The 13,760-nt window shown below is 36.3% G+C and overlaps 1 protein-coding gene across 1 annotated transcript; it reads left to right on the forward strand.

Annotated features, from left to right (window-relative positions):
- Positions 1 to 2,851: 2,851 nt before the first annotated feature.
- On the forward strand, positions 2,852 to 13,368 carry LOC100313659 (myosin heavy chain protein). Its single transcript, NM_001168119.1, is given in 16 exon segments — positions 2,852 to 3,291; positions 3,819 to 3,875; positions 5,928 to 6,181; positions 6,295 to 6,373; positions 6,474 to 6,916; positions 7,052 to 7,184; positions 7,277 to 7,493; positions 7,607 to 7,847; positions 8,590 to 8,782; positions 9,217 to 9,345; positions 9,445 to 9,645; positions 9,760 to 9,930; positions 10,040 to 10,240; positions 10,339 to 10,491; positions 11,194 to 11,258; positions 12,373 to 13,368. Coding segments are annotated over 15 exon segments (2,679 nt in total). The 5' UTR covers positions 2,852 to 3,108; the 3' UTR covers positions 11,218 to 11,258; positions 12,373 to 13,368.
- The last annotated feature ends 392 nt before the right edge of the window (positions 13,369 to 13,760 follow it).

Raw genomic sequence — 13,760 nt, forward strand, 5'->3', positions numbered from 1 at the left:
ACACAAGGCCTCAAACTTTTTTAGATAATGTAACAGTATTCGTTCTATGGTCAAAATAAGTATTATTTTACTGATTTAGTATACAACAAATGTGCATCTAATAGAGCAACTACAGTATTTTTTCTAACTTTGTTTTTTTTTTCTCTTCACAGGAAGGATAATGAGATTTCTCAGATGAACAACAAACTAGAAGATGAACAGAACCTTGTTGCTATGCTACAGAAGAAGATCAAAGAACTGCAGGTATGTATAAAACAACCATCTTCTTTAATTCTGTTACTTTAATGCATTAACTATTCTGAAAAACTTTCTTGTTGTCAGTCACTTTTGTTGATGGCAGCAAAGTATGATGAGATATGCATTGAAGATGTGAAATAGATCAGGCACTCATCTCCGTTGATGACAATGTTAGACATTGCTTTTTCTTGATCACTAGTTGTTAACATTGCTTTTTATGGCACGACATGTGAAATAAAGTATCATCAGTACTAAAGCTGGTTGCTATGGTATCTGAGGATGGGACATGCATCAAAGATGTGAAATGAATCAGGCTTAAGTTCTGGAATGTGAAATGCTGTCACGTCTTTTTTTCTGTCTCAAGTATTTCTCCTTGTTATTCTTTCATCAGGGAGATATTTCAGTCAGTTTATTGCAAATTTCTTAACTGAGGTTACCTTGATATTCCTGCTATTTCTGTCTGACCTTTTGAAATAATTTTCTAGAAAAACATCTTGTCTGATCATGAATACATTGCCCAATATAGTTGATTGTTGGTTTTATTGGTGGTTGAATCATTGAACCAGCTAGTTTAACGGGCATCACTCGCCATATCATTTGAAGGGAGGAGCCACATCCTAACCCCATGACACTTTGTCTGACCTGCACAGGATGTATCCTGTGTTTTTATGTGTAGGAATGCGTTCAAATCACATACATGTATCATTAGGTTTTATTATGCTCTGCTGGGGTGTATATTTAAAAAGCAGACTGAAATCAAATACTTGGTAATATTTAAACTGCAGTGTCCACAATGGGGAAGCAAGCCCATTGATTGGTTGGCTGCTGTTACCTGGGCAGACTGGTGCACTATGGGAAAGTATAATAATCAGCCGCTTAAGCAATGAGTAATGTTAGAAATTACAAACATATTGTGGAGATATGCGTTAGAGTTTGGTGGCTTTTATACCTTAACTGGCAAGACAGGATTGAGGGTGTCAATTTTTTCTTACTTGGGCATACTCTTATAGTCTAGCTACATACCTAAGGAGTTTTAAAGGAAAGGCCTTGTTTCTGCTGCTCTGTATTTCGCTCACAGCCGCTTTCATCATGACCATGCCAATTCAGTTTCTTATTGATGTAAGTTTTTTTCTTGCATGCTTATTCTTTTTACTTTTTTTTTTTTTTAAACCATAAGCCACTCCTGATAGTATTGTACGTTATTAATCTGTTATTTATTTGACTTTTGATTCCGGCCACTTGAACTATATGCCAAAGATCTTAACTATCGTAGATTATATCTGCATCATAGGCAACAGCTGGTCGAGAGTTGTAGAAAAACCATGCCAGCCATGTTTAGACTTATTTGATTTGTATTTAATTTTGATCACTATTTAAAGAATTAATTAGTCTTTCTTATAATCGGCAAAAAAAAAAATTCAATTAAATCTTTCTTTCGCCAGATTTCATGACTTTTAAAATTTTGTTAATATTATTGAACACTGCGGCAGAATATGTATTCCTTTTGATGAAAATTTACATGATTTCTATTCAAATTATTCTAACAATTGTGATCAAAGTGTTCAAAAATTGTCATGTCATGTGACATACATGAAGCAGATAAACAAAAAAGCTTTGGAAGGTTACAAATTTGAAAAAAAAAAAGCATTTCCTCCATATTATGTTAATATGTGGGAATAGTCTTTTTTCACAACTTCCATGCAGAACAAATATTATATTATTTATCTAGGACTGCAATTTTGTTTTGTTTCTACTATAAACTGATCAATTTACAGGTATACCTGCTTCTCAATTCGATATGAGAAATACAATTCTTAAAAATGATATTTAAATTAATTGAAAACATTATGACAAATTTGTCTAAGGTTATTATATACATTTTTAAAATCCTTGGAGAGGTCTTGGGGGGTGAGCATATTTGCATGTGCTCATGTTGTCAGATCATTGAAGTAAAATTGATGAGTGCATAACTGACATTATGGGGGGAGGGCTCAAATTTACATATAAAAAGAGGGACTACTGTGCTTATCTGACAAGTCATGCTTGAATTGAGTCATTAGATTGCTATCACTATGGCAACCACCTTTATCCTTGGTTTCCAACTAGACATTGAATCATGTTGTGGACAATGACTTATAAATCACAATAAATTAAAATTGTATGCATTTTTGTCATAAGATAGAAATGCAATAGTTAGAATTCCATGACTTGATTTGGAGGATAATATGCCAGTCTCAGTGTTATGTAATGTAGCGAATTTCTGCTATTCTATTTGGTATATTTGTTGGAATTTGTTCTGTTCTAAATTTGGCTCTTCTATTGCTGGGAAATGTGCTCTGATGTTCTGCAGAATTTGTCAGCTGGTCTCGAGTTACCATTAGCATAATGGACAAGTAAAAAAAACAACTGGGGGGTAGCCTAATAAAGAAAGATTGTGCTGCCTGACTATGCATGCCACTACCATTTATGGCTGCATTCCAATCCTGTTATCACACCATGTGACTAAGTGGAGCTGGTTAATCTTTACCCTTCCCTCATTGGCTGTCATCGCATACTGCCATAGTTGACGGTTCTTCTATATACCTAGCTGATTTGCATTTATAGGTAGTAGCAGCGTTGGTGGCACAGTTGGCAAATCGGACTCTTCAGGGCTTCATCTCTCTTCAGTCTCTCCTCAGTCTGAAGTTGTATACTTGTGGTCAGCCATCTCAGGGACCTTATACTATACACATCTCAGTGTTGTTTGATCCAGTGACTATACAGCAGTCTTGGTTCCAACCTACAGTTGTTGTCATCAAATTTTTTTTTCTACCGCTGCTACTCAACTGTTGTATACACTGTTAACTCAGCTGAACTGATACTACTGCCAGTATGTCTTCTACATCATTGATGGAGTACAGTTATTCTTCTGAGTCCCATGGTCCCGGTACCACCTCATTTGAGAAGCAAGTCTCTCGGAAATCCTTCCAAAATTTGAGCACTCGATCAAGGAAAGTTCTGCGACAGAGCTATGAATTGGGTGATACCAGCCCAAGCGTCCGAGCACTTCTCGAAGTAGGCCACTATTGACTTCTGTTGTTCTTCTTCTGTTGTGCATGCCTTGCTAGCTGGATCTTTATGTACATATTTATCTGCCAGTTTATGTGTTACTATAGATTGTTTAAGGAGCCTTTTGTAGAAATGTTTGAGCTTTGTTTATGGCAAAGATAAAAGCAGTTTGCTTTAGTATAGTGAGTTGATTGATCTCGGAGGCTAGATGGACTTTGCTATGCCTTGTTTCCATTTGCCGATAGATAATATTCTATGTTACATGAAGTGAGTCTTTTCATTCATTGGACTGTTCGGTGCCGCTGGAGCAGATCTGGTTCAATTGTCTGCGTGTCAAATGTTATTTCTGTCGTTACAATTATAACTCTTGTCCTTTTGGCTGCATCTTGGGAGCACTGACTGTGTCTCTATGGAAAAACGTGATTTGTGCCTGACTTAGCGTTGTGTATATTGTTTATCTCCTGATCTTGTTTTGCAAGCTGTGTGTGCGCTTCCGTGCACAAAAATCACAAACAATTTATTTAATATTATAGGCCCGTATTGAAGAGCTAGAGGAAGAACTTGAAGCAGAAAGACAAGCTCGTGCTAAGGTAAGATAAGTTTACTTGAAAACTTTATTGTGAGATTATAAAACAAAGGAATTCCCCTCCTTTTATGGATGAATCAGTGGCCTCTACATGTTATGACTAAACTGGAAAACATGCAGTGAATTCTTGGGGATATAATTACTTTCATCAGCAGTTTAACTAATTAGGGATCCCACATAAAAAACCCATGAACATGTTCCACTGTCAGCAAAGGTCATTGAGGCCACAGGCTTGTCTTGTAAATCTTAAATGTATTTATCTGTAAAATAGACTGCGAAAACCCTCAAGCTAAACAATCGGGAATCTCAAAAGTATGCAGGCCAAAGTGTGAGGAGACTTTTAACTGAGGGATTTAGTGCATGGTTTAAATACCCTGTGTAAACTATTCAGTTCAGTCTGAAGGACACCCCTTTTAAGTAGAAGTGGATAAATTCAAATCTAAATATAGCTGTATAGAAAATGTCAGCAAAATAGTTTGAGACATTTTTTTTTTTGGAGTGAGGTCAAATGTACTTAGAGGGAAATTGACAACATTGTTGACATTTCTTCCATGTTTACTGGGATTTGAATTAAATGTCTGCAAAAATTAGGATCAGTTTACTCTACCAAGTGGTAGGATTTGAAGCGTTAGGATTTAAAGTGGACAAATTCTTAGTGTAAATGAGATGTGTATTGAAAAGCAGCTGTTGTCTAAACTGTTATTAAAATGGTCTTGAAATAACAAGAGTTGAATAAAGGAAACCACTGGGTGTCCGCATTTGTTGACATCCCAACAATTCCACCATGCATGCTGCTCATAATAGGAAGGACAAAAACACTTAGTACACTGAAAGCAAGTTGCCTTCTTTACAAGCAGTGTAGCATACCTTTGAACTGTTCTGTATGAAATGGCCAGCACAATAGGGAAGACATACCTGATTAGGGAAGGCCCAGACTGAGTTCCTATAGAGGTCATGACCCCAACAGTGTTTAGTATGTGCCAATATGTGGTTAGCTTCAAATGCCTTAAAATATTTACCTAATGTATTTTTAACTGAGAAAGCGACATGAATTTAAATAAACACTTCCAAGCTGTGGCAGGATATATCTGTTCATTAGCCAATAAATAAGTTGATTTACATACCTAAGCTGACTCTGACTTAAACAATCTTGAAAAACAGGACTTGTCTAATCTTCTTTGTGTGTACTGCTGGAAACCTTTAATATAAGGTATATAACATCTCTAATCTATATTTAGACTTTATAATTAAATCCTCATGGTGTTATTTAGACATGTGATAAGGTGGAACTGACCCAGAGGTGAAGTAATTATACCCCTTGCCGGTTCAGGCTCTATAACACTCCTATTTATTTATCCTCCTGTTATTGAGCTGCTTCAACTTGAATTCAACATTTCAATCTAAATTTACCCCCCCCCCCCCCTTCCTCCAATTTTATTTACTTTGATAGATTCTAATCCCAAACTAAAGAGCCTTAGGGGAGTTGGTTGTTTTCTCACTCTCTATTCGTTTACCTTCTGCGAATGTTTTGCAAAACTCTAAAATTCCTTGCCATACAAGGTTTGGAATGTGTCTGGTGTCCAAATCCTAACATCCCATTAAATATATATAGCAGCTGGTGTCAAGTTTTTTAAACATAAAAAAAATAAAACTTATTTATTGTATTCTTTACACTGAATTATTAAACCTTAGTGTCCTCAGATAAATCTTACTAAATGGCCACTCCTGATGTGTTGATGTTTGAGTTTAATGAAGATTAATTTGATATTAATTAATCTGTTACTGGTCCAGGTGGCATTATAAATTGAATTTGGTAGCTCTCTCAAATATATATTTTGGTTCTCTGGCTATTTTTTTTTTTATTGAGAATCTGTTACTTTAATGTCAATAAATGAGCCAATCCTTATCACGCCTGATTGCTTATGTTCAGGTGTTAGTCTACATATGTCTAATGCTATTCAGATTGTTTTCTTGACACCATTCCAATGTGAATGATTTATTCATTTCTTGTTAAAATTGGTCTACTCTTAATATCAATACATTTGCTTTTCAACAGGTCGAAAAGCAGCGGTCAGATTTGTCACGTGAGCTAGAGGACCTAGGCGACCGTCTTGAGGAACAGGGTGGTGCTACTGCCGCTCAGATTGAGCTGAACAAGAAGCGTGAAACTGAATTGGCTAAAATCAAACGTGAGCTAGAAGACACACATCTCCAACATGAAGCAACAGCCAGTCAACTCCGCAAGAGACACCAAGACAGTGTGTCCGAACTCAGTGAACAAATGGATGCCCTCCAGAGAGTCAAGAGCAAGTAAGTATTATCCCCCTGCCCTGTCATGTACAAATAGATGTGTACTGGCCTGTATTCGTTAGTACAGATTCTTGGATGGTCATTCAATGATGCTATTTTTTTTTCTTTTCAAGGATTGATAAGGAAAAGAACCTTTTGAAATCTGAAGTCGATGACTTATCTGTGAACATTGAAATGCTGCAGAAAGCCAAGGTACGGAGTTACAACATTTCGTTGAATTTTGTTTTGACTGTCGTGTTTCATGTATTTATTTTGTAAAATTAATATTGCGATTTCATTGCTTTTATTTTAGGGTCAAGCTGAAAAAGTCAACCATCAACTCAACGGACAGTTGTCTGACGCCAACATGAGAATCGACGAACACGTGCGTGTCATCAATGAATTGAATGGCCAGAAAGGCCGTCTCGGACAGGAAAATAATGACCTAACCCGCCAACTCGAAGAAAGTGAAAGCCTCGTCAGTCAACTGAGCAAACAGAAAACACTGTTGAATGCCCAGTTGGAAGAGGCCAAGCGCAGTTTAGAAGATGAATCGAGAGCCAAATCTAGTCTTCATTCTCAGCTTCATCAAGCTCAAAATGATATCGATAATCTTCGTGAACAGTTGGAAGAGGAAGCCGAGGGCAAGAGTGAATTGCAGCGTCATATGGCTAAAATGAATAGTGAATTGCAAGCCATGAGAGCCAAATTCGATGGTGAAGCAGTTCAACGTGCTGAGGAACTTGAGGAGTCTAAGTATGGGACAGTTTTGTATTTACCTTTCAAAAAAAACTCGAACTAGTCTATTATACTGACAATTTGCTTTTGATTAATGGTATCGTATTCAGGGATTTTGTTTTTCATGCAACTTCTTTTTGTTTTTAATTGCAGGAAAAAGCTACAGCTCCGTCTTCAAGAGGTCGAGGAAGCTCTTGAAAACGCCCTGTCCAAATGCAGCAGTATGGAGAAGAACAAACATCGTCTACAAGGTGAAATTGAAGACATGAGCATTGAAGTTGAACGGGTAAGCTACGGGGAAAAGTTTAATTTAAATTTTCATCGCACAGCAAATGTTATCAATATATTAAACAATTTTTTTTTTGCGGTTCTATTTAGGCAAACAATGCTGCTATGGCCATGGAAAAGAAACAACGTACCTTTGACAAACAGATTTCTGAGTGGAAGATTAAATGCGATGAGCTGAGTGTTGAATTGGATAGTGCACAAAAAGAAGCACGCTCATATTCCACTGAAGTGTACAGACTGAAGGGAACTTATGAAGAAACCCTTGAGAGTATCGAGATTTTGAGGAGAGAGAACAAGAACTTGCAAGGTGGGGGTTGGCGAACCGTTTTTCAACACTCCCAATCTCATTAATAGTTGTTAATTTTTTTCTGATATGAGAATTTATTTTAATCACCCAATAATTTCTTTGTATATCTTCAGAGGAGATTGGAGACTTAACTGACCAGCTTGGTGAAGGTGGCAAGAACGTCCATGAACTCGAGAAAGCCCGTAGGAAGTTGGAAATGGAGAAAGAAGAACTCACAGCTGCCTTGGAGGAAGCTGAGGGCCAACTAGAACAAGAAGAGAGCAAAGTTCTTCGCATCCAACTTGAACTCACCCAAGTCCGCCAAGAAATTGAACGCCGTGTTGCTGATAAGGAAGAAGAATTTGAGGCCACTCGGTGGGCTTTCTACTTAGTCTTAAGTTCTTGAAAATCTCCATACCCACGCTAATATGAGTAAAACAGTCCTGGCAGGGCTCTGAGGCTGAGACATCTTTCTTCCTGAATCAACTTTCTTTCATTCTTTACTTGCACATTCAAAACTTCTTTATAAGCATTGATAAGATTTGAGACATCTGCCATCACTGTCTTTACTTCACCATCCTTCTCATATTTATTTTTTGTTATTTATTTTCCTATTCAGTTTATACTTTGCATGCTTGTTTTCTTCTGTGTGTGTTCTCATTTCTTAAATAGTAGTATTTCTAGTTAATCATTAACTGCACATTTCTTTCTTTCTACTTGGTTTCATCTTTTCTGTGATGCATGCAGACACAGAAGTCCAAAGACTGGCATGACTCTTTTCGATCTGTTAGCGAGTTTGAGAGTTTAAGAATTTATCCTGAGTAGAAAGAATCATCTAGCGACTCTCATTCTGTTGTGTTCCCTATTCTCCTGATGTTACCATCTGTACTAGACAGACTCTAATACAGATTATTGCAATGTATTTCCATAGTTAGAATGTCAAGTAGATTAATATATATTTATTATCCATTATAGAATATTCAAACTTCCGATGTTCCATATTGATAATGCATGCTGATAGAATTTTTATTATAGACTATGCATGGCATGTTTGGAAAAATTTCTAATAATGATGGATTATCTAACCATTCATGCTCTGTGTATTTGTCAAAAATAGCAAGAACCACCAACGTGCCATGGAATCTATGCAGGCTAGTCTCGAAGCTGAGACCAAGTCTAAGAATGATCAGCTGCGCCTTAAGAAGAAACTTGAAACTGACATCAATGAGCTAGAGATTGCCTTGGACCATGCCAGTAAGAACCACGCTGAAGCTCAAAAGAATGTGAAGAAAATGCAAATACAGATCAAGGTATTTGCGTATTTTTATGTATTTTTCTATAAATGTTTTGATAATTTTGAACTAAATAAATTTAAATTCCCATGGACTGAAGGTTGATCAAAACTTTGGGAAAATATCAAAATATGACAAAAGTTGGTTGCAGGATTCTGTTGGCAGGCCAGTCTAGTTAGTTCTCGCCACAAAAAGTCTTTTCTAACTAGTACATAGTAGTTATAATAAGTGGTAGAATACGTCTTTCACTAACCCATGTTCTTTTTCCCTATGCCTAGTGGATGTGTTATCTGAGGTAGGATGTTAGTATCACTGCTTGTAACTAATTTTAATAATTACATATTTAGTCACTAGTTTGTCGTCAATTATCTGTAGAAATATTTTTTTTAGGTTTTCTTGATTCTCTTTACTTTGAGGAATGTCTTAAGTGTTCTTTGTTACTTCTTTTGCAGGAATTACTCATGCAGGTTGAGGATGAACAGCGTGTTCGCGATGAACAGCGAGATCAAATTCAAATTGCTGAAAGACGCAACGCTATGTTGCAGAACGAATGTGAAGACTGCAGAAATGCTTTGGAACAGGTAGAATTTTCTCTTCAATAAAATTTTCATGCCTTTTGGAAATTTTTCCTGTTGAATTTCTTTAAATTGTGTTCTTTTTCTGTCGTTATTCCTATCCAGGCTGACAGATTACGTCGTGCTGCTGAAGCTGAACTTGGCGATGCTTCTGACCGCGTTAATGAACTCACCGCTCAAAATAACTCCCTGAACTCAGTTAAAAGAAAGGTGGAAGCTGAAGTACAAGCCCTGCAAACTGAGTTGGATGAAGCTTTCTCTGAAGCTAGAAACCAGGAAGAAAAAGCAAAGAGAGCTATCACTGACGTGAGTATTCCTATAAGGAAGACGTCTTGTTTTCGCTGATTTTTGTTTTTCGTACAAAGCATGGTTTATGTTTAGAAGTGGGGGTTAAATGTTGCATAATTTTGTTTTTTACAGTGTAGCCGCCTGGCTGAAGAACTTCGCAATGAACAAGATCATGCCATGCACATTGACAAAATCCGCAAACAATTAGAATCTCAAGTCAAAGACTTGCAGATGAGATTGGAAGAAGCCGAAGTCATGGCTCTGAAGGGAGGCAAGAAAATGGTTGCCAAGATGGAAATGAGGGTGAGTAGCTATCACCCCTGTGTTAACAGTGAAATTGAAATAGTCTGCTAATTCAGTATTCGTACACAAATAGGAATGCATTTAACACTTTTGATTTTATTGGTCACAGCTCCATGAGGTAGAGAAACAATTAGATGAAGAACAACGTCGCCGTGCCGATGCTGAAAAGAATATGCGCAAGAACGAGCGTCGTGTTAGAGAAATCCAGTTCGCAATGGAAGAAGACCATAAGAATATTGAACAACAAAAAGAAACAATCGAAAAATTGATGATCAAGATCAAAGTACATAAACGCCAAATTGAAGAGGCTGTAAGTACCAATTATTGCCCTCTAAAGTTATATTTACAAAATTTTGACTATTTACAATACATTATGTTGCAAAAACTGACCATACTGTTATGTTGCAGGAGGAACAAGCCAACATCAATCTTGGAAAATACCGCAAAGTGCAGCATGAACTGGAGGAAGCAGAAGAACGTGCCGATATGGCCGAGTCGTCATTAAACAAGCTCCGTGCCAGGAACCGCAGTCAAGTATCAGGAAGTCGCACAAGCACTTCTGTGAGTGTTCATTATATCTGCACAGTATAGACTAATAACGGTAGCATAGCATAATCACAGACATGCTACATAGTTCATGAGTCTCATCAGTTACAAATTGCAAATTACAGTCCAAACGGGAGCACTTCTACTTGTGTGGATGTGAACAAAAATATATTGTTTAATTATCTAAAATAAAACCTAAAATAAGGGTGTCTATTGATTTGTTTCTGACTGATTTCTCATTCAGGCGCGATACATAATTTATTCATGAAGTATGTAGCATTGTTAAATGTATCACTGACAGTAAATGTATTCACTTTGCATGCTTACAGTTTCAGAACAGGTACAACAAGTACTCATAATGTAAGTATAATTAAGGAGTCTAATATCTGCATTAATTCTTAGTTGCCCATGATTTTTATCACCACCTTGAGGGGTCTCAATATTTCAGAACTATGCTGCTATAGTTCTTTAATCAGATAACTTTTTGTAATAACTTTCATTTGGCAAGTGATCAAAATATGTAAAAAAAAATGATGAAATCATTGGCAACTCAGAAAAAAAAAAGTCTTTTTTTTCTTATTTTCACTTGAATCTTACTATATCTGACTACATTTCTCTGTTTCTTCAAACTTTTTTTTCCCCACATGCTCTCCATATTTTCATCTACCCTTTTTAACTCTTGATTTGTTCCTGGATTTGTATATATCGTCTGCGCAGAATGTCAAATCTGCTCAATCATAGACATGAGGAAGGTCGGTCACGGGGGAGAAAATGACATCTAAGTAAGTTAAAATGCAAGCTATATGTAGAGCACGTTCTACCAAGTTTGTGATTGATGTTAAACTCCCCAAATTTCCCTCTGTTTATTTTTGTATATACACTTGCACTCTAGTAAGTATGTCTTCTGACCTGGGCTTGCTCTGTCTGTCTTTTCTTCTTTTCTTTCTGTCTCCCTTTCTGTCTGTGAAGTCATTCTCTACTGGTGGGTCTAGTGGAACCATCACTATCAAAAAGACAACCAGAACTATGACTGAAGAATCCGGATAAACTCCCCAGCATACTTTTTAGTTTATATGGTAAATAAAGTCGATAGTTGTCATGACAACCTAGGCATGATGTAGGTAGAAGTGTGCCACTCAGCATGAAATGTCACATTTCTCATCTTTTCCTTTTAATATCTCAGTGTACTCAATGTGTGAAGCATGTTTTGTGCAATCTGTGTTTTGTTGTTGTCATCTTACTAAGGCAATCTTTCTGCCGTATCTGCATACATTAGAAATTAATACCAGCTTTTGAAAATAATCAAGCTTCAATTCTGCCACTATGAGGTTTAAGATTATCCATTTTCGCTCAAAATTTTTCCTGCACTGGCTTTTCATATGAAAGCAAGCCTAACTAAATTATAATTCTATACAATGCTAATTGCTATACAAAATGCTATTAAATTTAAAATGAAGTTTAAGATTTTCATTGCAAAATCTGATGAGGGAGTTGTGATCAACTTGTTAAATACTGAAATAAAAAATAACAGACTTTGAAAATCCAAAGGATTCAAGATCGCAAAATACTTGACATTATCAATTTTGGTTTTGTAGGAATTCTTCAGCTAACCAAAATTGGTAAATATCAACTTTGAAGAATGATATTTAAAACTTTGAATGCTAATTGGTATTTGACCAGTCACTAAACCATTTTCATTGGTATTGCTGTGACACCAATGTGATTTACAGTTACTAAACCCTTGTATCCATGGCGACCAATTTACCATGACTAAGCATACCATTGCAGTTGATTCACTTGCTGCATGTACATAAATAGATACTACCAACAACAAAAATAATAACTTGCTATCAAAATATATAATTCATCTAATGCATATAATTATTTTATTGACAGGGCGGCGGCTATGCAGGCTATTCACCCATGAGAAATTATTCATCGCGCAATAGCGACCGCAGTAGTACAGCGTCAGCCAATGGGGGAGAAGAAGAGGAATAAACTACCAACCAAGACTCAAAAACTACAAGAAAAGAAACTATGATGCAATGTTCAAAATATCAGTTGCCTAGGGAACCTTACAATAGCGCCAATAACCTGTCATTGAATTGGGGGGATTTTTTTAATAATGATAATATTAATAATACAATGACTTAAAAGGAGAAGGGTTATTATTACAAGAATTTGAAAGGTCAGTAGGGGCTAAAAGAACTTTTTTTTGTTATGCCATGGGTTAAGTTTAAATCTGCCACAATATAGATTATTATTTCCCCCCTAAACCATTTTTCTACTGGAAGGGGTTTTAGTGCTGATAATGAGTGTATGCTGGTTGCCTGGCATCGTAATCATTTAATTTTGTTCATGTCTACAAATGATTGATATAGGCGGAGGCAGGCCAGTTAGGTTACCCGCGATCTGGCTACCCATTTTTGTTTTAGTTTTCTAACTTATGTAAAAATAACCCAAAAATTAAAAGAAAGACAAAAAAAATGAAAATTTAAGTTCAGATTAAACTTAACTCGGCCGTAATTGCATTTGTATTTTTGCTACTTGTTTTGTAGAGTAAACGACGAAAGAAGAAAAAACCCAGACTCCAGGTTATTTATTATTATACTGCATTGTAGACCCGTAATAACTTTCCCCCATTTGGCTTGCTTTAGAAGCTTTTACAATTCTATGCCTATTTCATCTCTCTCTATCTTTCTTTTTTAGTCTAAAACTTTTTTTATTTTTAACTAAAGTGTGATATATAGTTAAAGAATTTTTTTAGAAAATCTTTTAAAGTGTAGATGTTTTATTTTCTGTGGGAAGACATCGCCAAAACCACCAACCAGCCAGTCAGTAACTAATGTATTTTTTTTTACCAAGTGCTAATAAACTGTCAGTTGAGAAAAAGAAAATCAAAACTATGTATATGTGTTTTCCTGAATGTATGGCTGCACAAAGTGGGTTAAACAGCAGACAGATCTTTATTGACATTCTACTTTTAAAAATTGGTTGATCCCTATTTAAGAAACTATTTCTATAATAAAGTTTCATCAAAATTACAAGGTGCTTTCTGAAATACCCACGTTGTGAAGCATAGAGTAGTTTTGTATGTTTGTTTTGTCTGCCCTCTTTTCCCGTACTCGACCCTCCCCACTCCAATACCGGATGTTTTCATCTTTCTCGTTTGCCTAACATGACTGCGGTTCATTGATTCGACAGCCGCATACTTCACACGGTTACACTGTATTACAAGCGAGATAAGATTGGCTTGTTTCCATTTATGACTAGCTGCAAATTGA

The sequence above is a fragment of the Saccoglossus kowalevskii genome, chromosome 8, assembly GCF_978046115.1.
Source record: "Saccoglossus kowalevskii chromosome 8, keSacKowa6.1, whole genome shotgun sequence".
Taxonomy (NCBI): domain Eukaryota; kingdom Metazoa; phylum Hemichordata; class Enteropneusta; family Harrimaniidae; genus Saccoglossus; species Saccoglossus kowalevskii.